The sequence below is a fragment of the Sebastes umbrosus genome, chromosome 24 (genome assembly GCF_015220745.1).
Source record: "Sebastes umbrosus isolate fSebUmb1 chromosome 24, fSebUmb1.pri, whole genome shotgun sequence".
Classification (NCBI taxonomy): Eukaryota; Metazoa; Chordata; class Actinopteri; order Perciformes; family Sebastidae; genus Sebastes; species Sebastes umbrosus.
Window position 1 is genome coordinate 8,106,912 of NC_051292.1, and position 26,079 is coordinate 8,132,990.

The following is a 26,079-nucleotide window of genomic DNA, read 5'->3' on the forward strand; positions in this document are numbered from 1 at the left end:
ATATCTTTGTCACATATCTTTATACAGTGAATATCTTTGTGTCATCTATCTTTGTACAGTGAATATCTTTGTGTCATATATCTTGTCTTATCACTGTCATTTTGATTTATATATTTGATATATATATATATACTATATACTATATACTATATCTATATATAATTAAATATATAAATATATATATAACATATAAACACTAAATTAGCCAGTTAACCCACAGTAAATGTTTTATATATATATATATATATATATATATATATAATTGATTTGTATATGAAAATTAATTGGCTGCTTAAATTATGTGTTGCTTGGCTGCTTATAAGAATAAATCATGGTGCAGATTAATGTGGGAATATGTATTTATATGAATATATTTATATGAATATGAATGTCTTATCACTGAACAAAGATATGTGACACAAAGATTTTCACTGTACAGAGATAGATTACACAAAAATATTCACTGTAAAAATATATGTGACATAAACTGAATATATTTGTGTCATCTATCTTTGTACAGTAAATATCTTTGTGTCATCTCATACAAAGATATTCACTGTACAGAGATAGATGACACGAAGATATTCACTGTACAGAGATAGATGACACAAAGATATTCACTGTACAGAGATAGATGACACAAAGATATTCACTGTACAGAGATAGATGATACCGTCAGGTTCTAGAGTGACCACGTGGTGGAGACATTCTCTCCTCTTCTTGTTTACATCACTTCTCCGCCGTCTGCTCCACGCGCCCTAGCAACTGCAGCATCAGCACGAGCAGCGCAGCGTTGGTACGCTACGTCACAGCTCTCCCTCGGCAGCGTCAAGTCCGCTCGAGACAGCACGACCGCACCGGAAGTTGACAAACTTACTTTCAAAATAAAATGTGTAAAATGTGTATTGGGAGTGTTTTTTCAATAGAATTTTTTCAGATAAAAGTTTTCACATTATTTGAGGGAGCTCAAGTTAATATTGGCAACAAATGCATGCTTTAATTTGTTGCACTTCTTGAATATTTTTCTTTTTCTTTTTAAGGTGTTTTATATTTCAAAATGTGGTGAACAGTACCTTATTTTTTGTAATTAGTATTTTATTAATTTTGTACATGAACACTGTCACAATTTGGTAAACAAATCAAATAACTCCTATATGCAAAATAATATTAATATAAAAATAAATAAATACAAATATCTGCAAAATCACAACATACGCATAAAATACATAAAAAGAAATCAAATTAAATACATATTCCTACATTAATCTGCACCATTATATACTATATCTATACAAGCAGCCAAGCAGCAAACAATTTAAGTAGCCAATTGATTTTCATATACAAATTAATTTGTATATATATATATATATATATATATCACATTTACTGTGGGTTAACTGGCTAATTTAGTGTTTAAATGTTATATACAGTATTTATTTATATTTATATATTTAATTATTATATATATATAGTATATATACTATATATATATATATATATATATATAAATGTTATATATTTATATAACATTCAAACACAAAGTTACCCTGGAGTTACCCTGCACTATACTAATTTTTAACAGTCTCTTTTGCACTATATACACTTCTTTAATAGTCGTGTGTCACATCTGTTACCCTGCACTATATTCACTTTCAACAGTTTTCTTCATCTCCTTGTATTTTTATATCTGGTATATTTTTTGTACTTTGTACTACTAACTTTTTTACTGCCTTTTTACTAACATGTTTTGCACTATGGAACCGTGATGCTGGAAACTTGAATTTCCCTCGGGATCAATATTGTTACTATCTATCTATCTATCTATCTATCTATCTATCTATACAATAATTAAATATATAAATATATATATATATTTATATATATATATATAACATTTAAACACTAAATTAGCCAGTTAACCCACAATAAATGTGGTTTATATATATATATATATATACACAAATTAATTTGTAAATTAAAATTATTTGGCTACATAAATTGTTTGCTGCTTGGAGCCTTGTAAGAATAAACCTTGGTGCAGATAAATGTAGGAATATATATTTGATTTATATATTTGATATCTATATATCGATATATAGTATATATATATATATATACTATATACTATATATATATAATAATTAAATATATATATATATATATATATAGAAATGTTATATATATAACATTTAAACAAAGTAAACATGGTTTACCCAGTCTCAACATAGTAGACAGATTTTACTATGAAAACACCAACCGGAAGTGTTACAGTGTAATCTCTCCGTGCTTCACACTGGTCCCTCTCACCGTCTTGTCAACGGAGGCTAGCCCAGCATCACCGCCTTCTTCTTCTTCTTTATATCCCTTCTTCTTGTATTTTATGTCCCCTCTCTTGTTGTTTTCTTCCCAGACACCGTCACGAACCTTCACCGGGTTTTAACGACGTTAATAATCATCTTTTTATACGGTGTTTATCTTCGGTAGCTGCTCCTAAGCGTCGTGCCGCATCAGAGGTTGAGAGAAAAACATCCATCCACGACGACGAAGAGGAGGAGGAGGAGGAGGAGAGCACAGCAACGCCCATTGAGACACCTAACTCTATCACTACTACACCCGTAGACGTTTTGTTATCTTTTCTATGTGCTTGTTTATATGTGAGAGGGCTTTCCTCACTAGTAGTGGTCCTCTCCTGCATCCTCAGCATCCTCAGTAGCGTCTCATAGCAACAGAGGCTGAGGTGTGCTCCAGACCTCCATCACCTCTGCATGCAGCACAGCACGAGACCATTTCTGCAGGTGAGTGTGTTTCTCTTCTCACAGACATCATGATGCTCTTCTGTCATATATGCAGTGTGTATACTACTATGTTTTGATAATATGTGTGGGGAGGTTGCATGCTTGTCTACCCAGTAAACAACATGTATTTATATGCATATACCTTATATACTGTACATGCCATTGCTTGGAGATTTGATATTCAGGGAGGTAATGTATTGCATTCGTTAAAATGAATTAATTGCTTTAGTTTTTGGTTATAAAACTCAGCAATTTGCAATATATATATATATCTATATCTATATAGATATGTATATACAGTAGATATGTAATAATGTGAATTGTAATAATAAGTGGTTGCGCTAGTAATGATGTAGGTGTGTTATAGTAAAGGAGGTTAAACTTTAGAGGCAATCAGTTATTTTATTTTTATATTTGTACAAAATTAGGATCAGGATGAATACATTGTTTTGTTTTCACTTTGACATTAGTCTATTTTTCTATGTTTTTATCTATATATATCTATAGATATATAGATATATATATATGCATAGATATGGCAGTAAAGTGTATAAAGCAGGTGATGATATGTGTGGGGAGGTTGCATGCTTGTCTCCCCAGTAAACAACATTAATATGCATAATAAGTGGTAATTTTATTCTGACAGTACTACAACAGGAAAATATCAGTAGTGATTTTATTCTGAAAGTACTGTAACAGGAAAAATATCAGTAGTAATTTTATTCTGACAGTATTGTAACAGGAAATATATCAGTAGTGATTTTATTCTGAAGTACTGTAATAGGAAAAATATCAGTAATTTTATTCTGAAAATACTGTAACAGGAAAAATATCAGTAATGATTTTATTCTGAAAGTACTGTAACAGGAAAAATATCAGTAGTGATTTTATTCTGAAAGTACTGTAACAGGAAAAATATCAGTAATGATTTTATTCTGAAAGTACTACAACAAGAAAATATCAGTAGTATTTTAATCTGAAAGTACTGTAACATTAAAAATATCAGTAATTTTATTCTGAAAGTACTGTAAAAGGAAAATAACAGTTGTAATTTAATTCTGACAGTACTACAACAGAAAATATCAGTAGGGATTTTACTCTGGAGTACTGTAATAGGAAAAATATCAGTTGTAATTTTATTCTGAAAGTGCTGTAACAGGAAAAATATCAGTAGTGATTTTATTCTTGTTAAATGTTAAACAACATTTATATGCATATACCTTATACTGTACATGCCATTGCTTGGAGATTTGATAGTCAGGGAGCAATCTTTCATGAGGGAAGGTATTGCATTCATTAAAATAAATTAATTGCTTTAGTGTTTGGTTATAAAACTCAGCAATTTGCAATATATATAAAGTTACAAAGTCCACACCAAAAGGGAGAAACACTGCTCCCGTACTGCCTGAAACGCCTTGCTTGAAGTCCCGGCTTATCTTCCGTAACGTGGTGATGTCACCAAGTAACACATTTGCATAATGTTTTTTATATAATTTACAAATATGCACCTGAAAATGACCATAATAGGTCCTCTTTAAAGTGTAGCTCCTTCAAAAATGTAATTTATATCCTTCACAAACCTAAGACACTACCAAGTAACCTCTACTACTACTACTGCTACTACTAGCAGTGTTACTATGGCTGTCAGCCTACAGTACATTGCCGTGGGTTGCTGATTTGTGTGTACAGACAGGAAAAGCAGCAGTCAAAATAAAGATCGCTGAGCGTTTGCTAGCAGACTGCTGATGCCCGAACCCCTGTTTACTTCCACACACACAAACACAAGCGCGGTTGTGTGTTAATGAAGATCAGTCGGCCCCGTTCCCTAGCAACAGTGATGTGTGCCGGTCAAGGCCTCTGCCAAATTTAGCTCCTGGACCTGCACTGCCACTCCACGCTCCTGTGCGTCTGTATGTACACTGCATGTACAGTATGTTGTTATTAAGAAGCCTTTCCTCCCCATCAATGTGTCCAAAAATGTACTAGATGAGTGGTTCTCAAATATATATTTCAATAATAGTACCCTCTTTGAGGTATTTTTCACCCACTAACAAGCAAAAAACATTTTTGGTATTTAAAAAAAAAATGTGTTTGTTGCGGTAGTTAACGATTGCATTAAAAATAGGAATATTAAATATAAAATGTATTTTATCAAACTTATATTCAAAAACATTTTATTGAACTTATTATAGTATCATTATTTCAGGGGGTATATTTTCTAATTTTACATTTTTAAAAAGTCTCGCGCACAGGGGGTGACATTTTTTTAAAAGTAGTCTTAGGTGTACTAGTAGCCCTATTTGAGAAACACTGTATTAGATAAATAAACAAATACATTTTAAAATTTAAACATATTATTTTTAAAATAGTATATAAATATATATATACAATAATATATAATACATATATAATATAAATAAATATATATATATATAAATACATATTTTTTAAATTTAGATAAATTAAAGGGACACTATGTAACATTTAAAAGAAGAAATAGTAATTTTGTCGTTGTACAAATAAAAAGTTGAACTCATAAGTAGTAAACTACACTTTTGTTCATCTTAGTTTAGTGTGTTAGCATGCTAACATTAGCTAATTAGCACTAAATGCACTCCGCCATGTTTCTACAATAACCCAGAACGGACAAACCAAACAGTGTCTCTAGAGAGAGCCTTTAGTGTTTTTACGTTACCTGAAGGCCACCGTAGTTCTCCGGAAAGGGAGGAGTGAGCAAAGGGGTATTCAGTTGGTTGCAATCTGCAACCACAGCACTAGTTACCGCCAAATCCTACACACTGTCCCTTTAAAAGCATTGTTTTAAGGGCTTTTAAAGGTTTGTTGTGTTTTGGTTTCCAGTGCAAAACTTGAATCTGTAAATAGAAATGATGCTGGCTGAGACTCTGCAAGGTCCCATGGGTGCCAGTGGACCCGTGCACCCACGCAAAACATATAACTGCTGCTCTGAATCAGGGTCAGTCGGGCAGCACCTGCCCTCAATGCCCCCCCCCCCCTTCCTCCTCTGCTTTAAGCTGTTTTAATGGCATTAACCAGGGGGCTGTGTTCAAGGGGGGCATATCCGCTCTGCCCAGCACGGGACGGATTAACATCAATCTGGCAACGCACACACCCATAGACACACATGCACACACACACACAACCCTAGACAGACAGAGCAAGACCGCTATGAGCTTATCCTGCAGGCCAGCTGTGTGTCTGTTGATTTGTTGACGTGTTTACCATGTGTTGACATCTACTGGCAGACCTAACTCATCTTCTCTCTCTTTCCTGCTCAGACTGCATCAGTGGCCTTAACCTCCCACATCTTCCTGCGGTTGTCCTCGGCGTCCTCCGGCGTCCCCCTCCTCTCCCTCTGAGCGCTCCCCGCTCGCCCATTCTCCTCTCGGTCTCCCGCCATCGCGTCCAGCTGTGGCCCTCACAGGGCGCGCTCGCTGGCTCTCACCTGACAGGTCCCTGGCCTCAGGACGACAGCCAGCACCAACAATCTCCCTACATGAGGGACAAAGCGACGCAGGTGAGTTTATGTCTGTCTGTGTGTGGTGATGTTTAGGTGGGTTGTGCATGAGTTTTTCTCTGTATGTAAAGGTTAAAATCAAATAAATGATTGAAATTCATGTGCAGAGAAAGGAAAAAAATCCAAAAGGGCTTATTGATTACCTCTACTTAAATAATATAAATCAACTTTAAACTGTTGAAAATATGTCAAGGCATAACAAAAAACTAACTTATAAAACAGATATTAAATATGTATGCATTAAATATTAAATAAGTACAATACAGCTCAGATTAATGGGAACGTCATTAGTTTTGCAGGTATTTGGTCATAAACCAAACGTATTGGACACATACAAACGTTGACCTGATGGGTGTCACTAGAGGAAAAGTCAAAGGGTCGTCAAAGTTATAAGGATTCCTCTTCTGGGAGTTGGGAATGTCTGTACAAAATATCATGAAGCAACGCCAAGAAGGTAATCAATGCAAAGAGGTTTAGAGAGATTGCAGACGGTTGCATCACCGTGCTGCGTTGCCTCAGACTATCACTCACAGACTGACTTTGAACCAGTCTCAGGTCAAACAGAAGCTTTAAGAGATTTCTTTAACAGCGGGTCATCTCAGTCCAGAAACCAGAGTGGTCAAACAGACGTTTCAGAATTGCCATAGGTGTTATATCTGTTCTCTTTTCACCTAAAAGTGTAGTTGGTAACTTTAATAAAACTAACTTTTTTTGTCATATTTGCTCAAACTGGACAACAATTAACCTAACCTGCATGTCTTTGGACTGTGGGGGAAACCGGAGCACCCGGAGTAAACCCACGCTAACACGGGAAGAACATGCAAACTCCACCCAGAACGGCCCCAAGACAACCACTTTTTTCCTCCCATGTGTTTCCAAATGTATCTGTTTTTTACTTGAATGTTTAATATTTAGCTCTAACCAGTGTGTGTGTGTGTCAGACCCCCAGGGCCTGGGCAGATGAGAGGAGGAGGGGCTCTCACAAACGCTCGGCCTCCTGTGGGAGCACCGACCAGCTCAAGGAGGTCAGTTTCCTTCCTCATTTTATAGCCCAAATAAACAACCAGTCGGACAGAAAAATGCTCTTTTGTGTTGTGAATAAATGCTTTTTTTCTATCGCTTTATCGCTCATTGCACCACCATGAACAAGATGTGTTTACTCATACAGTATCTGTCTGTGTCTTGTGAAACTCTCCAGATTGCCAAATTGCGTCAGCAGCTTCAGCGCAGCAAACGCAGCAGCCGCCATCGGAGGGATAAAGACCGCAAGTCCCCGTTCAATGGCAGCCATACCATCATCCAGTCGCAGGTAATCAATACAGACTGTGTGTGTGTGTGAGAGGAACTAGGTTGGCTCCCCGATCTAGAGAGTTTTGAGGACGTCCCACTTTTCCTCATGTCCCCGTTTGTCTCTGACGTGTGTCTCCTGTTAATTTAAAATGTGACGTCGGGGTTTTTTTACGGCCTCTGGTCTATGCAAAGTCAGTTAAATTGGGCTCCTCTGATGCCGTAGACACTCACGTACTGTACTCCTGTCATGGTGCTGTGTCGCTGACAGCGGCAGGGCCGGTCTTCTGCTCCCTGTGGAGTCTGCTGGAGTGCAGCTGTCCTGCTTTCTGGGCCTCCTCATGAGACAAAGAGAAAGGAGGACTGGCTGAGTTATCATGCAACTTTTCTCACAATACCTCTGACAAGCTCATTAACTGATACAAAGAGCGACCGGCTAGCAGGAGCACACTTCCAAAGTAACATCAAGATGACGAGCTTCCCTCTCCTTTCCAAAATGTGCCGTCTATCGAAATAAATCAGTTTCATGTTTTATTTATTTTTGGTCGCAGGAGGGCAAATCATGTGCATTCATTAAGCTGCCTGTACTTTCATAGAAACCGGGGTTTAGTCATTGTGTGGGAGGAAGAAAAATCAAGTAATGGAGCTGTTATTTGTGTATATTGTTATATTTATATATATTTATGATTTATGGATACTTATGTTCGTGGACTGCAGAACATATCTGACCAAGAGGGGGCTATCATTTCGAGGCACACGGAGGGGGTGGGGGGGCATATGCATTGAAACAGACAAATACAGGAAACAAGCTTATATGACTGTATTGAGTAGTTGCACAACACTTTTATAGTCCGACACCCAGGCCAGGCGCCAGGATGAAGTGACTGAGGGAGCTGTTAACAATCGCGAGGGGGGTATTTTTTCATAAAATGAAATTAATTGTTTTAATCATGCAATAGCCTGAAAAAGGCTAAATAACAACAACAGCAGAAGGCTACTGTTTCAAAATCAATGAATAACAATTCTCTGTCAAATCAGCAGGGGGAGGCACGTAGAAACAGCTGTTCGTAGCCCTCTAGAAACAGCAGTTTGTGACGCTAGAAACAGCTGTTTGCTGCAATAGGAACAATTGTTTGCGGTGTGTAGAAACAGACGTTTGCATCACTAGAAACAGCTGTTTGCGGCACATAGAAATTGCGGTTTGCGGCACATAGAAACAGCTGTTTGCAGCGCGTAGAAACAGTCTCTGTTTACAACCACAAAAACCAAGCAGGCTAAGAAACCGAACTATGAAACCGTCATTCTGTCTATCGATCCTCCGCCGTTTCAGTACTACGGACAACGCCGCACCTACACATGCACCCTCTTGACACAACAAACTGTCCATGGTTCCGAAACAACGTCGCTAAGTCAAATTGCATGCAGCAGTCATTGGGAGTGGGTGGCGGTGACCAATATTGTTTGGCTCTTTTGAAGTACAAGTTTTGAGAAGAAACACATACACATAAAGCTGTAATTTCCCTTGTGTGGGCTGAGCAATAAGGCCAGAAATATGAAGCATATATTTATGTTTTTCCTGTCTGTGGCTGCAGTTTCCTGCTCGCTGCAGCTAAAAGTCAAAGCTCAACATCTGTAAATAGGTGCAGAATCTATATGAACTGCAGCCATATGTGCGTTGTGTGTTTTGCAGTCACCCATGCCCAAGACCATCCTGATACCCATCCCTATATCCAAGTCATCGGCCCCTCGTTTCCGCAACAGCGTGGAGGGCCTCAACCAGGAGATCGAACGCATCATCATCCGAGACACCCCTGAGAAGGACGAGACCATCGTTGTGAGTTCCACTAACGAACAGATTGGGGTTACAATGTGCTGTTTAATGTTTCGTTCTTCACTGACGTAATTTAAAAGGTTTTTTTTTAATGATTCACCACCACTGTCGGGGGATTAAGCCCCCGGTGCAGCTTTGTTATTGTGACCTCGTTTGTGTGTTTGTACGACAGCCACAGGATGTCCCAGATGGGCACCGCGCACCCCCGCCCGTCCCCCCACAGCGCAGCAGCAGCACCCGCAGCATCGACACACAGACTCCCTCAGGGGGCGGCCTGAGCGGTAACCATAGCAACTGCAGTAGCCGTCCCGATTCCATCTCGCCCTCCTACCTCACCGTCCTCAATGACACGGGTGGAGGCAGCCCCTACGAGGACAAAGGTGACTAACACGCACACTACTATATGAATATTGTACACAAAGTCTCTTTGAGCATGATCTGTTGCTGACGCCGACCTTTGACCTCCCCTCTGTGCCTGTCCTCAGAGCTGGGCCCCTACTCCCCGCTGCCTAAATACGCCGCCTCCCCCAGACCCAACAACAGCTACATGTTCAAGAGAGAACCTCCAGAGGGCTGCGAGAAAGTCAGAGTGTCAGAGGAGACCATGTGAGTAGAAGACTCCCCAAGACTATTTGTTTTTATCATTCATTCATTATCTGTAACCACTTATCCTTTTCGGGGTCAATGTAAACAATACCTTCTTTCTTGTAAAGGTGACCACCAGTATTAGTACACTTGTCATGAAGGCTAAATGTGTCCCTCTGTGTGTGTTTCCAGGCCCAAACCTCTGCAGGACATCCCTCCCTTCTTGTGTCCCGACCGCAACAAGGTCAACTTCATCCCCAACAGCGGCTCTGCCTTCTGCCTCGTCAGCATCCTCAAGCCCTTACTCCCCGCCCCGGACCTCGGCTTTCGCTCCGGGGTGGGCCTCCGAAGCCTGTCCCCGTCCCTCGTGCCTCTGTCCACCCAGCCCTGCCTCCTGGAGGAGCCCGAGAGCTTCTGAGGGCCCCCCAAAACAACCCCCCCGCCCCTCAAAATCAGAAAACATTTACTACGAAACAACCCTTCTGCTCCAAAAAAATGCCTTCAGCATGCCAGCTAAGCTCTCTCTGATGTCCTTATCTTGTTGAAAAAGCGCTTCCCACTGCCTCTCCTCCTCAGACGACTACAACGTGAGAGTCCTGCAGCCCTGTGCGGGTGTTTGCAGCTAACATTTCATCGCTTTCTTCTACCTTTAGTGCTGGTTATGTTCCTGTTTTTTGGGAGGAAAAGGACAGACTCTTTGATTTCATCGTATTATACCATGGCGCCTTTCCACGGACATATCTCTTTTTCTATCTGTAGTTATTTCTCTTGATATAAAATATGCCTTCCATTATTATTAAGAAAAAAAAGAAAAAAAAAGGCCGCTGGTTTCCTCGGAGACCAAGAGTTTGACCACGGAGGCTAATTTTCGGTGCTGCCAGATATATCGTAGCAAAACTTGAACGGTCGCGACAAGGAGAAGTTAAAAAAAAATGTGCCTGATATTTTAGACCGCTCAGTTTCGCTAAACCAGCGTAGTGCTCGGATCATGTTTGTTTCTTTAGCATGACACACATGATGTTTGCACTATGACGGCCATAGATACATACAGAAAGGCAGGGACGAGCAGGAAATGTACAAGTATGGTGGTACGCAGCCCACGCTTAGAAACAATACTCCACCTGGGACCTAAATCATCTGTTTTGTACTTTAATCAGCGATTTCCAGTGAAAGCTGACTGGTACAAGCTGATGTCTTTGTTACACTAACTGGTAGCAGTGTGCTGGTCCCCTGCCGGCTGGTGTGTATCTATGGGAAACACAGGCCAGGGCTATGATGTGTGCAGCGTGTTCAACCTGTGTCTGCTTGCCCCTCCTTCCCACAGCGCCAGCTCAAAACGTCCCCTTTTTACTCCACGTCCATCCACTTTCTGTTCCTCCTTTTTCCAGCTCTTTTCTCTCCTCCCCTCACAGTCACTGTAACGCTGATTCCCCCTTCTTGTCTTGCTCAGCTAGTGTTGTTGTGAAATGTGTCCAGGAGGGCGTCGTCCTCGCAGGGCGGGGCTCCCTTCTGGCTTGCAGGGCCCCGAGCACGGAGAGGCTGGTGAACCCAAATACTGCACTGCAGACCATAATGACATCCATCCATCCATTATCTGTAACCGCTTATCCTATTCAGGGTCGCGGGGGGGGACAGGGCGCCAGCCAATCACACGGCTGACACATAGATACGTGCAATTTAGAGTCAACAATTAACAATTAACCCAAAGTCTTAAAGAGACAGGCGCTAAAACGGAGCGTTTCAGACGGAGGGTGAATACAGGTATATTCAGACAGACAGCATGAGAAAAATAATGTGTTTTTTGAATATTAAAGCATGTAAATATGTTCTAGTAGAAACCCAAAATACAAGTACGAACCTAAAAATTTACTGAGCTGATATGTCCCCTTTAATGTTTTTTTTATTATTATTATTATGTCATGTTGTATCGCCCTGTTCTGCAGCGATCTCCAACTCCCACACATACAATAGTGGATGGAAACGCACAATAATTTGCATTTTATTTTGCAGATTTTCTCTTCTTTACTAGTTTGAAACATTTGTTTTTTTTATCTTTTGAATATTTTTGAATTGAAACCGCTGAAATTGAACGTATTTCACGAGCTCACTCTCAGCGTAGTTTGTTGGCGGACAGCCTCTCCATGCCGCGGCCCATCTTCCTGTAAATGTCATTACTACTTGACTGTGCCTGCTACGGTGGGATAGGAATGTACTGGATCTGTAAATATAGAGGCACACTGTGTTTGTATTATCGGCTGACAAAGATATGTATCTGAATGAGTCAACAATTGTACCATATACCCTCCTCCTCCTCCTCCCCTCCTGCTTTTTCTCCGCTGAGTACTGTGAATTATTACATGTCTCATTATTGTGAATAATAATGTATTTATTTATCAGGAGTGTAATTGGGTCTTCAGAGAATTTTAATCCAGAATAGATTACATCGTCCATCTCAGGTTGTAGTGAATAGGATACAAAGATATACTAACTTCTCAGCGCACACTAACAAGTCTACACTACTATTAAGAGAGCGAACCAACAGCTGCTATCTATGTAGCCTCACACAATGGAAATGATGTAAACCTGTAGCAGAGTAGAGGTAGAGACGAAGTGTGGATGACCTGATTTGGCATGACGAAAAATGAAATAAGTGAAGAAACGAAGAGTTCTGTTCCAAAATGAGATATCCACTTGCTGAAAAACAATCACACCTACGGCGACATTTGTCGTTTTTAGACGTCTGTTTACAAAAAAAAAGAAAAGTAGTTTGAAAGAGCAGATTGTGGAAACGCAGATTTATTTTCTTTTTCAAAGTGGATAAACAGCATTTTGGAATGAGGCTCGACACAACGATTCTTTGTTTGCTTGTCCAGTTTATTGGAAACAGAACTGCCAAGTTTTCATCTGTTAAACCCCTCGAGTGAAATAAAAAGGCATAGTTGAATTAAATAAAGCATTTGTGATTGACTTGAGAAATACATTCTTTTTTTTTTTTTAAATGTGTAAATCAACAGTAGAATACATAATATGTGACAGAATACAGTAGTTTCCCTTGTGATCTGAGCAACAGTAGAGTTCCTTCATGTGTCACATTAAAAACAAAACAAAGACAGTTACTGTGTAGTAGAGATACTAATATGCAGCTCATATAAAAAGTGTTTTTCTGAGTTGTTTTTTTCCCATGAGGCTTTTTGATCACCTTGGATATGGAGGATGGAAACTGCCAAAATAAATAACAAATAAATGACTCGCTAAATAAATAAATGTCATTAAATGTAGCAAAAATATTAAAAATAAAAGTAGCCATTAATTAATTGATAAAATGTGACATAAATTGATATTTCTGTTTTGATTTGCTTGTTTATTTATATATTTTTGTATTAATTCCCTTATTTAATTACCCTTCTGTTTAATTTTCCCTTTTATTTATTTATGTATTTATTTTTAATAATTTTTAAATGTATTTATTTTTGCATTATTTTATATTTATTTGTAAATGTTTTATTTATTTATTCTGCTGTCACTCATGCAGAAAACAAAATAGAAATATCCATATATGTCACATTTTATCAATCAATGGCTACATTTATTTGTAATATAATTTTGCTACATTTAATGACATATTTATTTTTGCATTTATTTATTTATGTATTTATTTTTATTTATGTAATATTTATTCTTAAATGTATGTATATATTTGTTATTTTTTTTTATTTATTGCAAGTGCAAAATATCAATTTATGTCACATTTGATCAATTAATTAATATTATTTTGCTACATTTAATGTCATTTATTTACTTATCAAGTCATTTATTTATTGATTGATTTTTGATTTTGGCAGGTTTCGTCCTCCATACTTGGCTCCATTGAGTGTGATTTATACAGGCACAAAATGTCCTAACTGAGGATTTGGTTTCAGTTGGTGCATGTGGACATGATTTTCACATCTCGACAACTTCAATATATTATCCATAAAATACATTTTAGCAACCCGACTCTGCATCTTCATCTTCGGAAACATTCAAAAATGTCAGCCTTGGTAGTTTTTTTCCCTCAAAAACAAATAGAATAATTTAGAAATCCATTTTATGACGTGGTAACAGTTCTCCAGTGTTGATTCTTTTCCTTTAAAACAATAATATATTTCCAAAATTCATCTGTGAATTCTCAAAATACACAACACAGAGTTAAAAATACAGTATTTTACAGTATTTAGTGTTACTTAAGCTCCTCAGTGTACTGCACAACAAATACTTTTTTGAGATTTTGCAAACAGTGATATAATCTGAAAATAAATACATTTTAATGCAGCGTAGGTGTCGTTTATTTGCAGATTCTTAGGACTTAAATAACCCACCCACCCCAAAATAATCCAATCCTGTGTCCTACTTTTCCTTCAAGAGAAAACAAAATAAATTTCATCCTTCACACATTTTTCTTGGCCTTGGACTTGTGATTGTGAGATCTGAAAGACAGATGGGACTCAAACGCGTCCTATTTTTACACTACATTCAGAGCCAGTGGAATCTGGGATGAAGGTGGACTGACGGAAAAACAGGAAGAGGCTGTTGGTGTCGCAAAAGCCACAGAGAGTTTGGACAGTTTGGACAGTGTGAACGTCCGCTGTGCCTGTAATCTGACTCCAGATCAGGCCGTCATTATGACGCCATCAGTCCTCTCCGGAGAACAGACGGCTCACAGTTCAGCGCTGCCTTTAGACCGTTAGACAGGAAACGGAGAATCTCCATACAAGGATCAATAAAGCATCACATTATTTATCTGGTGGAGTCTCAAACATCCACAGTTTGTGCAGGGGTCTGTATCACAGCCATCATCAGGTCAAAATTACAATTTATCCAATACTTTGGTTTATGATCAAATACCTGCAAAACTAATGGCTGTAGACTGACAAAGTCAAATTTGGTGCTATTTGGCCGATAGGTGGCGCTGTAGTAGCATTATCTAACTATAAAGAAAAAAAAACATTCTGTTGGTCTCCCATTCATTGTCTATGGGGCAACTCCACATTTAATACTTGATGACATCACAAGTTTGAGATTTACTTCTCTGGTTTCTCGCTTTGAGAGAGAGTAGCTCATGTTCACAAATATTGATTGAACTTTCCTCGGTCATGGAAATAACATATTGGAATTTGGGTGGTGTTCCCCTTTAATCCTGCGCTGCAGAGATGTGTAAAAGCATCTATACTGTCAGGAATGGTGATCCGATAAAAGGGGTCAGCATTGTGATACCAGAAGACCTGAGTTAGGTCCAAAGATAGCTGGATAAGCGGTGATACAGGCCCCCGGTGCAGCTTGAGATTCACATGTTGTTTCTGTGTGCAAATACAGGCTCAATATGTCCAATATATATAAATATATGCACTGTACGCTCTTCATTCATACGTGACAATCATGTGCTACGATGTTTAAACAACATTAAGCAGTATATAGAGGTTTTTTTTAACATCCTGGGTCCCGTGATGTGTACACACAGCAAACCGACACACACCCAAACAACGCAAACATGAATAAAGCACAGAAAAACACACACAACGGCGGTCCAAAACAAACCTGGAAGCCAAACATTCTCTCAGCTTGACAAAGGGCGCAGTAACTGAAAGCTGACACAAACCGCAGGAGGTTTGCTGCGTGTATGAGTCAGTAGTTCACGTGTAGTGTTAACAGTCATTTACAACGCTGCAGGGAGCAGCCAGGAGCGTTTAGCGACGACAAACAACCGCTTTCCTTTTCCAGTGTAAAATAACACCTTCCAGTGTAAGACAAATATGTATATGCAAGTGTGGATATGTACACATTTCTCTCCGAAATGCAGGCTCATGTGTGTTTTTCACTGTTAGTGTGTGTTCTTTTACTTGATTGTTGACATGGAAACTCGCTGACATCCAGATCCTGTGAAAGAAATCATACACTGCTGCACACACACACACACACACACACACACAGACACACAGACACACAGACACAGACAGGGCTTTAGGCGTTGAGTAGCTCGTCTGGGGAGCGCCCGATGGCGTCGGGGTTGGAGAGGGGGTCCAGGTCTGCGAACAGGTTGAACCAGGCAGACATGTCTTTGGATCCACCTGAAGCAGCTGCACACACGTTGTCAGAAGAAAGATTAGGATTAGCGACTGGTTTGAGGCGATAAGATTAAAGCTGCAGTCGGTAACTTTGAGCAAATATGATTTTTATAAAACGGTCACTTTATCCTGACAGTAGTGAACAACCACGCTAACACAGGGAGAACATGCAAACTCCACACAGAAGGACCTTCTAGTTTGAAAACTTTCATTATTTCAGCTGGTATTTTCCTTAAAAGCTACATATTCCTAAATTAATCTGGATTTGATTAAATTACCACACAGGAATAATGTACGCGACAGCTTCACAAAAACACAAGTACGGACAAGAACGCAGATTGAGAAATAGCGTACCGTTAGCTGCTGAACTTGGCGCCGGCTGAGCTGATTGGTTCTGACCAGGAGGAGGCTGCAGGGGCGGAGCCTGGAACATGGGCGGGGTTGACCAGCCTAAAAGACAAAAAGCAGGGTGAATAACATACATATAGACACGCTCACATTCACTCGGGCAATTTAGAGTCAACAATTAACCTAACCTGCATGTCTTCGGACTGTGGTGGGAAACCGGAGAACCCGGAGCAAACCCACGCTAACACGGGCAGAACATGCAAACTCCACACAGAAGCGACCCTCTTGCTGTGAGGTGGCAGTGCTAACCACTGCGCCACCGTGCAGCTCACTGTATGTATATATCTATGTATATATATCTATGGATAAGAAGAAAGTGATTGGTCAGCGTGCTGCAGTGAGTTCATCCCTCCAGCAGAGTGCAGTGAGGCTGACCTGTAGAGCTCAGACTGTGGTCCAGCAGCTGGGAGGGCAGGAAGCCTGTGGGGCTGGGGGGGTTTGAGAGCGGACGCGGCGGCCCACTACTTGCTGCCAGCTCACTGCTCGCTGCTCCCGTGCTCGGTGGAGGACTGCCTGGAGTGTCGAACAGCCCGAAAGCGTCCTGCCACTCTCTGCTGAACTCGTCGCTGGCCCCCGGGCCGGGGCTGAGGAGGTCTTTGAGGAAAGCCATGTCGCCCCGTTCTCCGTCTTCCTCTTCCGCTCTCAGCCCTGCCGGACCACCTGAGAGCAGACCCCCACCTAGAGGGAAGGAGAGAAGACAGGAGGGGGGCTGGATTAGACCAGAGGGTTGAAACTTTCTTCAGTTCAGACATTTCTATTGAGAACATGTTGTATTTTCCATCTTTATATACTGATGATGAAGCCAAGTGTTCGGTCTCTAGTCCGGTGGAAAATGTGGAGTGACGACATATTTCTCAGCAGATTTATGAGACACAGGTGCACAACTAATGACATCGATGGCTGCAAAGCACTGTAGTAATTACTGGAGTTGACCCATTATTAATGTTATTAGTTCCACCTGTGCTTCTCCCGCTATGAAAAAGCTCTATGAATTTGATTTGGGAAGAAACAAGAGTGATCTGATGCTAGAAAGACTGGCAAGATTCAGGTTAGTAAGATTTATTCACAATGATATGTTAAAATATGACCGAGTTCAGCATAGAAGTGTCCCAGAAGAGTGAAGGAAACAAAGCCTCTTGCACCAGACAGGCATCCAGATCCAAAGTGCAAAAGGAAGAGTTGAAACACAGAGTTGAAATCCCATGAGAGGTGAATTTGTGCCACAACCAAGCAAAGTGAGATGGTGAAGAAGTGAGAACCAGCGAGGCAGCCTGAAGTCAGAAAAGACAGGTAGAAGAAACCGCAGGCCAGTTTACCGGTGGCGGGCGGCAGTGAGAGGCCGGACTGGAGGCCTCCAAACCCCCAGGGCTCATTGCGCTGGAAAGGGAACTGCGACGGTGGCAGATCACACGCCGTGAGCATCAGGTCGTCATCAAAGCTTGCCGACAGTCCTCTGAGGTCGTGCAGGTCTGGAGTAGGTTTGGTGGTGTTTTGGTGCACTGAGATCAGAGGATCATCCGGCCCACAGTCAGCAACAACAATGTACACATCTGTACTATTATACAAGTGCTGGCTATAGAACCAATACCTCTGGAGGAGTTCTCACAGACAAACTTACCACTGTCACCGGTTTGGCTCTGTCCAACACTGCCGTGGGTGGAGTCTGGAAAGGAGGGCACATCAGAAACAGCAGGATGACACTCCTTTTAAATTTGACAATAAACAGAAATATCCAGCCCAAATAACATGTTAAAAAGTGGCTTCTTATATTACAGTACCTGGTCTTGATGTTTGAAGATGTATTTATATTGCATGTAAATGGCTAAACACATAACGCAACACCTCAATGAGATTTCTGTGTGACGGTTTGGTAAATTTACGAGGAAAAAAAGCTCACAATTTTACGAGAGAACTTGGATATTCTCTGAGATTGAAGTGGTTAATTTACGAGGAAAGAACTCACAAATTTACGAGGAACATTTTCACAAATTTAAAAGGAAAAAACTCAGAGATTTACGAGAAAAAAACTTGGATATTCTGTGTGATTAAAGTGGTAAATATATGAGGAAAAAACTCACAAATTTACAAGAACAAAACTCTCGGAAAAACTTGGATCAGCCTCATCACACCACAGACGCCGCCGCTTGCTGTGTATTATTGTTATTTTCATTACCAATTATTTATTTTCTGGAATAATCAGAATCGGTTTTATTTGCCAAGTGCATACATAAAAGGAGTTTGACTCTTTTATGCATCTCTTTATAGGTGCTTACACAGAAACATGAAAAAAAAAACAATTGTTTTGTCTATAAAATGTCAGAAAATACAAAAAAATACTATTTCCTGTGGCCCAAAATTACATCACCAAATTGCTTGTTTTGTCTGTAATTGTTGAATCCATCCTTGCCCTCATTTCTTGTTCTACATTCAAAATCATTTGAGGTATTGTGCCAAAGTAACTGATAAAAAAACATCACTTTTAACTGTGTGTTTAAGCCTACAGGGGGCAGCACATACCTGCGCCAGAGGCACTTCCTGATGGCTTGTTGTCGTCATCCAAGGACACCAGACTGAGGAAGAAGGAAGGAGGAAGGGAGGAGGGGAAAAAATGAGAAAGTGCCTTATCTACGGACCCGGTTTTTGCTATTTTTAGCGATGCAGTAGCCTCTATTTGATTTGGAGCTGCAGTCTCTGCTTCTAAAGCTCTCAGCTGCCACGTGGATCCCTACTGGATATGCGAGGATGTGTTAGGACTACATTTCTTTTTACTTAATGTTCCCTCACCTGTCTGCGTTGCTCTGCAGAGGCTTCTCCTTCTTATCCTCTTGTTTCTGTGCGTCTATTAGTTCCTCCAGTGGGTCTCGCAGGTCCTGTAGGAGCAAAGAATACAGTTAAATGTCATATAAAAAGGGACGTGTATTAACAGATCACTTCAGCTGCTGCAGTTACAGCCAGGTATTCATGCTGGGTTTTTGCAGTCCGCCTGTGATTGCACACTCTTAATGTGAAGTACCTTGAGTGTGGTGAACTGGTATGGCACATGTCCGTGGAAGGCCTTTTGGATTCCCGACATGGCGTGGGCCGTCTTCTCCCAGAACTGCAGCAGAGTGGTCTGCCATGACAGGAAAGCACATGTTGAATAAATGACAAAGACATGAAACGCCGGATTTCCACTAAGTAGTTCCAGGTTATTTTAGTCCCCTTTTCAAGGAACTAAAAGGTTCCTTCAGCCCATTGTTGTCTGTGTTTCCATAGCGGTCTAGGTTTTGTCTCACTGTGACGATACTTACTGCTGCATAGTATTCACTAATGCACGTTGGATGTAATGAATGAAATGCAGCGGAGAGCATCTGTCTCTACAGTAAATCATCTGCTGTGTTTAGCCACATTTCCACCACAGGAACTTTCCCCCAGAACTAGGAACCTTTTGAGAAACTCATTGCCTTTCAACTGCAGGGACCAGAGTCTAAATTAAGTTTCGGGGACATTTTATGGAGCCTTTTTACCCCCCAAAAAGGCCCTGGTCGAGGGGTAGTACTTTCAGAAATAGAGGAACTTTCGGGGTGGAGTTTGCAGGGGATGACCGTTGCTATTTTGGTGAAACAAGCACACAGCGCTGCTGCTTCAAATGTACCGCTTCATTCATAAAACAAGGACTCAATTTAGACCCTGGTCCCTGCGGTCGAAATGCAATGAGTTCCTCAGAAAGGTTCCTAGTTATGTGGGAAAGTTCCTGTCGTCGAAAAGGGGCTTAAGACAAACAAGCGGGTAGACAGATCAAGATACTTGATGGGAGTGTACACTGGTGACTATACCTTGTATAAGCTAACATACCTGGTAGGTACAGAGGGAGTGGGACAGCATGTTGCAGCGGCTAGCTCCCAGCATGTCAACCTTCTGACACACATCATTCTTCAGCTTCTCAAACTGGCTCTTTGTCCCTCTGACCTGGCTTTGGACCTATTAAACAAAAAACAAGACAATGAAAACCATGTACGCATACTTTAGCTCATTACGATACATCCCAAACAAGCGTCCTCCGACCTTGCGGAACTTCTCCAGCTGTTTGTAGGTGTCCGGGTCCAGTTCTTGGGAGACATCTTTCATCCAGAGCAGAGCTCCTCTGTACTCGGTGCGAGCCTTCTCCATACGAGTGACAGTCAGTAGCGTGTCAGCGATGGCGCGCCGCCTGAACGTCTCCACTTCCTGGTGCAAGCGGTGCAGTGGCGGGCAGAGTGCCATCCTATGGGGGAAAAAAAAGATACAATTTCATGAAATATCTCTAAATTATAAAAGATATTCGATTAGAATGCACTGTATATGTTGACTTCATTGATTTCCGCGGCTGACCTCTGCTTGGCGGAGCTGCACAGGGCCTTGCTGGTGGCGTCCATCATGTTGCCAGCCTTTGTGCGATCGTGTTCCCCCTGGAAGCGAAGGAACAGGCCGAGCTCGTTCTCCTCCTGAGACAAGCCTGCGGAAAGAGGTCAAAGTTCAAGTCCAACATGTACACAAAGGTCACAATGGCTTAAAGAGGAAAACCAAACGAGAATATAGAGTGTTTACATGAGTCTTTAGTAAATCTCCTAAACCCAGAGGCAACCGTTTTTATATATAAAAACACAAAGCACCTCAATCGTGGTAACTATCTTTTTAGAATAGTGATTGAGTGAGAGATGTAGTTTCATAGCTGACTTCCTCATACCATGACTGTGGTGGTAACAATACACCTAACACTGTTTAATACTTGTTCTGAGTAGGGGAGACCAGGGCCCTGTTTCCCAAAAGCAACTTAAAGTCCGGGTAAAGTAAAAACTGCGTTGGAGTCTAGTTGTGACCGTCACTCACGTGTGATCCTGTGCTGGTACTTCTCAATCACCTTCAGCAGCTCCGTGCACGTTAACTGGACCGAGCGGAAGAACTGCAGAGACAAACGGGCAGAACACTTCACACAGACCCTTTTCTCAAAGCAGGTCCATTTTTAAACAGGTATGTAGTTTTGAGATTTTCTGTCCACTTCATGTTACTTATTTCAAGACATGTGATGCTTCCGCGAGGCAGCACTCCAACCTTTCATTCAGTTAACACAACATATTTCTGTCTGGCAGTCGGCCTCCTCTCCTCCCATCTGGTTGACGACAACGGTGACTAAATGATGAGTGTGTGTCATAGCAACACAAGATTTGGAGGCCACTCCGGTGCTGCCGATTTCTCTCAGACAACACAGGTTTTATACGTCTTATACCTTAAACTGCAGCTAAGCTAATGAGTCTCTGTTATTCAGTGGAAACGTATAAAGACGAGCAGAGGGAGGAGGCGACTTGAACATGTTACTGATTAACAGCAGAATAAACAGCCACTACTTTCAGTCAGTCTGCCTCAGCGGCGGCCTAACACCTGTCAGTGTACAGTTCACCACTCCTGCACAACACACCTCTTTAATGGTTATTAGTGGGATGTCCAATACTGGTGATCGATTCATAAAGATCATGTTTATCTCATTGTAGCTTCTCCGTCTGAGTCACAGCAATAAGGCAGAGGGAAAAACAGAGTGTGCACTACGTTCAGTTCTGCTTTTCTAATTGAGATGGTGCTGGAAGATGTGGTTCGTCTAGACAGACAATAAATCAAGAATAGCTCCACAATTACCAGATCTATATGCATGATCGTGGTCTCTATGGATAGGTAAGACCTAGATTCTACAGAGGTTTTAGTAATGGTACTGATGCTTAATACAAAAATGACAAAAATGTATAGCAAAGGGTAAGGGTTAAAAAATCGGATCATCCTGGTAGCTCACAGGTCACAAAGCAAACGCTGCTTCAATTTTGAAATGTGAACATGCACAGAGGCAATGTCGTGATAATAAAAAACAGATAAAATCATATTAGCTGTGAGGCTGCCGTCCAAATCTAATCAGCCCTGGTGGTTTTGGTGCTCTGCTGCTCCACAGAGGGCTCAGGGTCGAGATGAAATTCAGGAAGGAAATAGAGGAAATGTAGGAAGTGTGGGATCTCTGGATGTGGTTCTCCCTTCTGCCTGTCTTTTAACACCTCTTTTCGGACTTTTGTCTCCGTCTCACGAACAAGGGGACAAGGAGGACAGACGAGGCCTGATCTCGTTCCGCAGCGAACAAAAGCCTCGTCTCAGTGAAACTCTAGCCTCACAGGACCAGACAGTCTGACAGCCTGTCACAACTAAATGCCAGCCGGGGTCTCAGCCAATCCGAACTGTCCGCTCTCGTTTGCTGAACCGCCGAGAGGCAGAGGAACAAACTGTACTCTGTTGACATCCCCTCCACAGCTGTGATGTGGTGTGAGACATCTCACCTATAATTAACGAGACAGCAAGAAAGGATCTCTGCAAACAATGGGCACCTTGTGCCAACACGCTGCTGATGTTTTGACACACATTTCCTTGTATTCATTCTGCGGATACAGAATGACACACAATACATTCTGGCAAACAATATCCACTTGTTGTTTACCTCAGTGAACAAACCAACTTTTACAAGGCTCTACATGACCCCCCTCTAATAGATCCCTCTAAATGTTACACACTGTTCCTTTAAAGCTTCAGTTAATTTCTCCTCTCCTACCTCGAGCTTGGCGTCCAGGTCAGCGTCTGACGCCACCACGTACTCGTCCTCCTTCTTGCCCGTGGCTTTGATGAGGACCTGCTTGGTCTTCCAGAACTTCTTCTGCATGCGAGCCATGACCGAGCTGTCCTCGCCGAGCAGGGCCCGGCCGCCGCTCAGCATGTCCCCTGCAAACCTGGAGATCCACACTTCAGTCAGTTGTGCTCAGAACAACACAGTTTTATATCATAATAAGAATGATAATGGTATTGGTAACGGTTATCAGTTATGTAATTTTACACATACCCGTCCATCATTGGATATCAGCCTTTTTCTGTTCTGAAAACAAAAGAAATATAGAGGTGATGTTTAACCATAGACTTACATTGGGAAAGAGACGTCTGTAACTCAGCGGATAATTTTTTTTTAAGTGAATCAACTCCCCATACGAACACTTGAATAGCCCTTATTTAAAAAAATTAGTTTTTAAAGTTGTAAAATGCACTAATAGCTGAATCCAGAGTTATTTCCCTTCCTCCGTTCATGTGAGTGAGACCCAGACCGAGGGTGGAGCGCAAGCCGTGACGACGTTGGGACCCCGTGACCGAGTCATGTGACGGAAGTCGAGCCATTTAGGCTTCATGCGCCACTGAGCAACTCTCATAGGAATGACTGGGGCCCCTTCTCCAACGCTGTATCCAGTTCTTTTAATACATCCATGAGCAATAAGAGGTGGCCATCTTGGTTCCGACTCTATATATTTTTAAAATGCTTAAAAACAGAGCCAAGAGTAGGTGCAGAAGTCTAGTTTTCTCTCAGAACACTTGAATTACAATATGCTGAAAGATTACTATTACATTTTTGCCCAATGATGCCAAAAATATTTTGCCTACTGCACCTTTAAAGTATAATAGTAGCTTATTCTATGGGTTAACAGTTCCATATCATATATTTCATTCACAATTTTCAGCCATCCATTTTTTGTAGTTGGTTCTGACTTACACCATCTCTTCGTAATGGCCTTCTTACAGGCTGCCAACAACACTTTCATGCAGGGCTTTTATTGTGAAAGCTAAGATGTATGTGGTAGCAATAAGAGGTGGCCATCTTGGTTCCGACTCTATATATTTTTATAAAACCTGAAAACAGAGCCAAGAGGAGGTGTGGAAGTCTAGTTTTCTCTCAGAACACTTGAACTACAACATGCTGAAAGATTACGATGTAATTTTTGACCAATGATACCAAAAAATATTCTACCTACTGCACCTTTAAAGTATAACAGTAGCTGCTGTCCAAGGCAAAACAGAAAGCATGAAACCAGAGCTGACAGCTGTTCCCCTCCACTGTGTTATAAAGGAGTTATAAGAGGTTAATAGATGGTTGTCTGGAAAACAGAGATGGTTGTTGGAGCAAACACTTTGATTACAAGGAGTCATCCAGCTGGCTGTGAAGCAGGTGTTCAGTTACAAAGAAAAGGCTGCTTTGATGACACGGTAGCTAGCAGCAGGTAGCTCACAGCTAAGTGTCGTTGCAGGAGCTGTAAAGAACATTTACAAGCTAATACAACTAGACCTCTCTCTCTGTTATGATCACACACTTCATAAAGGTGGATATATCTTTACCTTGCTTGTAGTTTTGTCCCTCAGTACGAGCATCTATGCAGAGCAGCTCGGCTAGCCTCCTCTTCCCATAACCGTCATCTACTCTGAGTCAGAGAAACAGGATATGCAAAGTAGTTTTAGCCTCTGTTTGGACACAAGGGGGCGCTGAAGATCAACTAGAGTGGCTCCTCTTCTCAATAGACGATCTTCGGCGTGGCGTTGCTGCTGCTCAGAACACTGCGAAGATCGTCTATTGAGAAGAGGAGTCGCACACAGGTAATAAGTGGCTGCAAAAAGTGGACTACACGTTGCCTAAAATGATCATTCAATATGTTTATTAGTGGTTTTCAAAGTGGGGTCCTTGAGGGGGTTCCCAGCAATACTCAGCAATATTTATTTTCACTATAATATCCATGATATCCATCCATAGGTCATGGGTCTCATAAACTTTCTGTAATAAAACATCTAAAAGCAAAATTTGATTAGGTCAGACTTGTGCCATAAAAGTGTGTCAGCCACTGTTAATGCTAGATACAGATTGATCCATTATAACTGTCTTCACCAACTCTATTTCACACCACAGAGATTGCATAAATATAGACCTGAGATATCAAATATGTGTTTTAGATGTGGTATATAGAGGAGGGCTCGGTTTTGCATTGCACCAGGTCATGTACAAAACTTAATATCTTTTGGCAGGACTTCTCTGACATTATGACAAGATTTACAGGATTTACCTTCCCATTGGATCCTCAAATTTGCCTATTAGGAAATTAGTACACCTTTAAGAAACTTTCAAAAAAAGTCTTCAGAAATAGCTCTATGCATCGCCAGAAAGTGTAGAGCAATTACATGGAAGTCTGATTCCCATCTCCTCATATCTAGATGGCTTTTAGAAATGAACAGCTGCATTCCATTTGAAAAGATCACATATACCCTGAGAAATTAACACAACACCTTTCTGAAGATGTGGCATCCCTATTTAACCTATATGGACTCCTTACCAACACCTATATCGGATTTGATATAACAAAATTATCAGACTTGATACATCATTAGTCATCTGAATAAGTAAGATCACTGCATCTCGTTATTTATGATTTCTTTATTTGTGTGTTTAATTTGCTTTTTCTATATCCTTTTTAATTCAATTGAGTTAACTAGCCTACACCTTTTGAGTGTGGTTCTCTTTCAGTTTGTATGTGGGTGGGATAGGGAGGGAATTTGGAGCTTGTTTGTGTTTTGTATGTCTTGTATATATGTCTGGTAATTTGATGCCCTAGATTAACAAATATGTATATATGTAGTATATAAAATGTTGCGGTAATAAACTGTTAAAATAACAAATTATAGCATTAT

The 26,079-nt window shown here is 40.8% G+C and overlaps 2 protein-coding genes across 3 annotated transcripts; one reads left to right on the plus strand and one right to left on the minus strand.

Annotated features, from left to right (window-relative positions):
• The first annotated feature begins 5,680 nt into the window (after positions 1-5,680).
• On the plus strand, positions 5,681-13,005 carry LOC119484018 (protein FAM117B-like). The gene is made up of 8 exons (XM_037762577.1): positions 5,681-5,714; positions 6,092-6,330; positions 7,272-7,355; positions 7,529-7,639; positions 9,308-9,451; positions 9,621-9,828; positions 9,934-10,054; positions 10,226-13,005. The coding sequence occupies exons 1-8, from the start codon at positions 5,681-5,683 to the stop codon at positions 10,449-10,451; spliced, it is 1,167 nt and encodes a 388-aa protein (XP_037618505.1). The 3' UTR covers positions 10,452-13,005.
• A 742-nt stretch (positions 13,006-13,747) lies between these two features.
• On the minus strand, positions 13,748-24,874 carry ical1 (islet cell autoantigen 1-like). 2 transcript variants are annotated; one of them, XM_037762472.1, is made up of 15 exons: positions 24,742-24,874; positions 23,426-23,458; positions 23,141-23,315; positions 21,391-21,463; positions 20,893-21,016; positions 20,587-20,785; positions 20,377-20,502; positions 19,556-19,654; positions 19,327-19,412; positions 19,060-19,112; positions 18,161-18,205; positions 17,859-18,041; positions 16,918-17,220; positions 16,489-16,584; positions 13,748-16,146 (listed from the first exon to the last, which is right to left on the minus strand). In XM_037762472.1, the coding sequence occupies exons 2-15, from the start codon at positions 23,434-23,436 to the stop codon at positions 16,031-16,033; spliced, it is 1,689 nt and encodes a 562-aa protein (XP_037618400.1). In that variant the 5' UTR covers positions 23,437-23,458; positions 24,742-24,874; the 3' UTR covers positions 13,748-16,030. The 2 variants fall into 2 exon arrangements, with proteins under 2 accessions (XP_037618400.1, XP_037618401.1); XM_037762473.1 differs by lacking the exon at positions 17,859-18,041.
• Positions 24,875-26,079: the final 1,205 nt, after the last annotated feature.

Coding starts and splice junctions, on each gene's coding strand:
- LOC119484018 (XM_037762577.1), top strand. CDS start 5,681: ATGATGCTGGCTGAGACTCTGCAAGGTCCCATGG. Junction 9,452..9,620: donor AGAAGGACGAGACCATCGTT/GTGAGTTCCACT, acceptor TTTGTACGACAG/CCACAGGATGTCCCAGATGG. Junction 9,829..9,933: donor CAGCCCCTACGAGGACAAAG/GTGACTAACACG, acceptor GCCTGTCCTCAG/AGCTGGGCCCCTACTCCCCG.
- ical1 (XM_037762472.1), bottom strand. Junction 20,786..20,892: donor TGCAGCTCCGCCAAGCAGAG/GTCAGCCGCGGA, acceptor TTTCCCCCATAG/GATGGCACTCTGCCCGCCAC. Junction 19,413..19,555: donor ACCAGTTCACCACACTCAAG/GTACTTCACATT, acceptor TTGCTCCTACAG/GACCTGCGAGACCCACTGGA.